The 4357-nt window shown below is 39.7% G+C and overlaps 1 protein-coding gene across 1 annotated transcript in view; it reads right to left on the bottom strand.

Annotated features, from left to right (window-relative positions):
* Positions 1 to 4357, bottom strand: part of rnf150a (ring finger protein 150a) — a 10906-nt gene that overhangs the window by 305 nt on the left and 6244 nt on the right. Inside the window, exons 2-7 of the mRNA XM_020591752.1 lie at positions 3707 to 3957; positions 2842 to 2913; positions 2552 to 2634; positions 2334 to 2430; positions 1964 to 2165; positions 7 to 65 (exon numbers count right to left, since the gene is read on the bottom strand). Of these exons, the coding sequence (XP_020447408.1) occupies positions 7 to 65; positions 1964 to 2165; positions 2334 to 2430; positions 2552 to 2634; positions 2842 to 2913; positions 3707 to 3957 (764 nt within the window). The remainder of the gene's footprint in view (positions 1 to 6; positions 66 to 1963; positions 2166 to 2333; positions 2431 to 2551; positions 2635 to 2841; positions 2914 to 3706; positions 3958 to 4357) is intronic.

Below are 4357 nucleotides of genomic sequence, written 5' to 3' on the forward strand. Positions count from 1 at the left end.
GCCTACCTCCATGCCCGTGATGATGGAAGTGTCTGAATCACTGCTGAGTGGAAGCTGGTGCTCACCTGATGGGGGACAGAGGGAGGTAATGTGTTATTTGACAGGAAGAGAAAGAGTCAGTCAAGTCATGTGAGGAAGGTTTAATTCATTGGGTTAATTTTTCCAGTCTATCTTGATAAAATACTCAACAGTCAATGATTATTTGTGCAAGAAAAGACAGTTGCCGGTTGCTGCGATCAGTCCCATTGTCAACATTGATCAGTTCATCTGAAGCTAATTAATTCCCTTCTTGTGTTGGTTGTTAACTAAATCTGGATAAAACAAAACAAAGGATTTTGGCCTCTGTAAACTGTGACTTTTGTCATTATCCGCCTGATCATCAGCCAAAGTGCTTGTCAGGTGTGCGGAAGTGAGAAAATAGGCAAAAACCGTCCTCGAGCTTTTGTTTCATTTTTCAAACAATGGCTTTTGGTTATTAATTTGGATTTTTGTTTATAGATTAGAGGCTTTTGTGTGACTTGCGACAGCAGGCTTTTTACCCCACCTTTGAGTGTGGCTGCTTGGTTCTGCGAATGCCTTTACCTTCAGATGTCAGCGCATCATATGAGCTAGTTTATTTTGATTATCCTGACGCCTTTAGACTTTACTGTAGCTTCGACTCAACATTATTTTTAAGTGAAATTCAGACTTTTGTTCCTAATCTTTCTGTCTAAGAAGGGCTCTTTTCTCAGTAGAAGAATAATCACAGTGAACAATTCTTTCACGGTGTACGGACTTATGAGCATTGTATTAAAAATTAAAAAAAGAACAGTGAGTCCTGGATTCCAGCAGCAACAACCAGTCTTTTTCTGGGACCCTCACTATGACATGCACCCAGTAACAGGCTGAATCTCGAAAGAGTGGTAGCTATACTGTTAACGACAGTACTCATAATTCAGGCATGATCAGCACACCGCCACTGTCGAGCCTCGGCAGCAGAAATCCTGACAGTTCTGCTTGTTCATCTTATGCTAACTGCGTGTCAGTGATATAGTCTCAGTTAGCTCATTAGTGCTGCCAGCTATGACAAATTACCTCTAATTGGTGGCGAGCTTGTCAAGCACAAAAAAGTAAACGACTCTTTGTGTTAGCAGTTTCCAAGTGCCTTGGAGAAGAGTCCTTTTAAGGGTAACTGGAAAGCACGACCATATATTTTTGTCAGTTTTTAATGTTCAATATTTGTTGAATAAATATGAATATATAAATATTTTTTGCCTCCAAGTAGCCCCCACACATAAAATATGAATCTCTTCCTGTGCTCTAGAAGCTGTACGGTGCAAAATATTCACATGAAACTGAAACTTCTTTTTGGGAGGGGTTTCTATTTTCTTCTATTTTCAATGAGGCCGAGTATGAAACACTGCTCTCTATAATGCAGTACATTTCCACAGCAGCACAGGGTTAAAACAGCATTTAAACTATTATTTGAAAAATCTGAACCATAGTACTAGTACTACCACTGGTATACTTTATAAAAAAAAATAATATTTTTGGGAAAGCGTAACAATAAAACTAATAAATAAGATATAAAATTTGGTTGGCAGTTTGTTTGGTACACCTAGTTAAAACGAATGCAGTCTAACACAACAATAAATCCTCCCGTCATGAAGGTGATAATGTTTGATGAAAAAAAGTGCTGGCTCAACTGTGTGGTCGATAACGGAAACGCCTCTCTCTATACTGCAGTACAAATAAACAGCAACACAAGCTACAGCCTCAAAAATAACCACGTTGACTGATGCAGGAGTGTGTACATATCAGTTCACTGTCAAGGTGAAGATAGTTTATCTACTGTACATACGGTTGTTTCCGAACTTTGGGCTCAGGCTCCCCCAGAGGGTCACAAGGCCCTCTTAAGTACAGTACTTGAATACATGTGCTTAGTTACTTTCCAGGTGGCTGTCAGTGTGATGCCTGCACTCACTGCTGGAGATGACATGGCTCTCTCCTGCCTGAGGTACCGTCTCTAGGTCAGGATGGAGCTGCTGCAGGCCTATCACTCTTCCAGCTGGATCCAAGACCACAGAGCTCTCATTAAGCGTGATTTCACTCGCCCCGCTGATGGGGTTGGTAGGTGGACCTCCGACAGACGTGTCGTAGTCTGGAGGAATCTCATCTGAGCAGAACTGGAACATGCCAAAGACGTTTTTTAGAGGAATTCTCATGAATACTATGTCGGGATTAGATTAGCCTTAATATGAGCAATGAGAGCAGTTAGTTCTATATAATTATCTTTTAAAAATATGTGTGTAGGAATAGGCAAAAACAACCCAAAGAGGTTAATAGGAACTTACTGGGATCCCTAAAGCTTTGAGGATGTTCATTTTACACATGGGACATGTCCGGTGGTCTTGTAGCCACGGGTCTACACAGTGCTTATGGAAGACATGCCTGACCAAGTAAATAAACAGAGTTTTATACAGAATATACAAACACCACTAGTTAGGGTCCATGTTCTTTCTTTATTCCCTTAAGTAATAACAATTATATGGATAAACAAAACAAACCTTACCTGCATGGTAATAGCCTAACAACATCATTAGGTTTATAACCTTCAATGCAAACTGCACAGTTGTCAAAGTCGGACTCTGTCTCCTAAAACACAGAACAAATGCAAGGCAATGAATTCTAAAATATATTGCACCTATACACCAAATAAAAGAAGCCCCTATAATTCATCAACATTCTCCACAGGGTAAACACGTTTGTAAATGCATGTGTGCTCTGAACTCATTGTTTAGACCAATATGCTTTGAGGTTTATGTGAAATATACAGTTTGCTGTATAGAGAACATCAAATACCTTGTCTCCTTTCTTAATGGTGCGTACTTGAAGCTTACTGATTGCCTTTTTGGCAGCATCTCCAAGACGTCTCTGTAAGATAGAAAAAAAAAAAACATTCTTTTGCAGTTAGTAGTGAAGGTTTCAACACTGAACTTGTAATTTAAATGGACTGAGCTGCAGTTCCAAAAACCAGTAAACCAAAATAATAGGAAATCATCAAACACCTTAAAATGGATCCAAGAGGCAATTTGTACACTGAAATGTTCCAGTGTGACTTAACAATAATAAGACATTGGGTCATTAGACAAAGCATCCATCTATCAGCTCTTGGATTGGTGAATGCTGCTAGCCAACAATGAGACAAAATGTGCCTAAAAATGTTTTTGGAGATACTGATTTCATGGAAACTAACAAACGGATGCTGTAATATAGCGGATATGGCAAACAGCTGGATAAATGTGTGAATACAGGAAATATTTGTGCATGTGGAATGTGTTTCAGGAGCAATCTTGAGACTGTCATGGATATGACCCACCATATTCAGACCACATTTTCTTGCCAAAAAATAAAATTAAGGGATAAAATCCAAGTAAAGCTAGAAGAGAACAGATAAGCTAGGAAGATGGTGACAGATTTATGACATCAGTCAGAGGACAGTCTCATGCTTTAACTGTTCAAAGTCTATTTATTCTTATCAAACTGCCTTGGAAGTAAACTGAAAGCATATTTGTTCAGTATGAGTGAATTCTTTGTACAAAATAATTCAAAATAAAAAAGCAAACAACGACTGTCATGGCACCGACTCCTGTCATAACAGCAACAGCGCTGCCAGTTCCCTTTTAGACAGCAATACTTTGATTAGATCAAGAGCTCACAGTCATACCTGGTTGCGGTCTCGTGCATTTGCGTAGCGGAACCTCTGGATGTAGTAGAAGACGAGCCAGGCGAGAGAGATGATCATGAGAACGATGAAGGAGATGGAGACGAACACTACTGAGGTTCTGCTCACGTACTTCTGCAGGTTGCGGGTTCCTATTGTGATGTGCAACGTGACCACGATGTGCTGCTCCAGCAAGGCCACAATCTCACGACCTTTAGGCTCTGGGATCATGATGGCAACAACATCACCTGTACCTGTATGCGTACGTGCACACACACACACAAAACACAGGACACACCAGTCTGGATGTTTAGTGGACAAATCAGAGCTGCAGCTGTCAGTGAAGTCACAGAGATTTCATGGTTCTTTATGATCTAAGAATTTGAAATTCTAATTCTAATACCCTTCAATTAATTACACATGGCTCATTTAGCTAATTATATTAGTTTTTAACCACAAATTTAATTAAATATAAACATATAGATTTATACAGAAAAAAGAAGTTACAATAGTAATTAAATAAATGGGTTAATCAATTAATTGAGGCCAATTAATCCTGAATGAAACCACAACAAGTTTGGGTCATGACCGAAAGGGCGAGATCCCGGATACAGGCGGTCTACATGAGCTTTCTCCACAGGGCGGCCGGGCACA

The sequence above is a fragment of the Monopterus albus genome, unplaced genomic scaffold, assembly GCF_001952655.1.
Source record: "Monopterus albus unplaced genomic scaffold, M_albus_1.0 scaffold15.1, whole genome shotgun sequence".
NCBI classification, from domain to species: domain Eukaryota; kingdom Metazoa; phylum Chordata; class Actinopteri; order Synbranchiformes; family Synbranchidae; genus Monopterus; species Monopterus albus.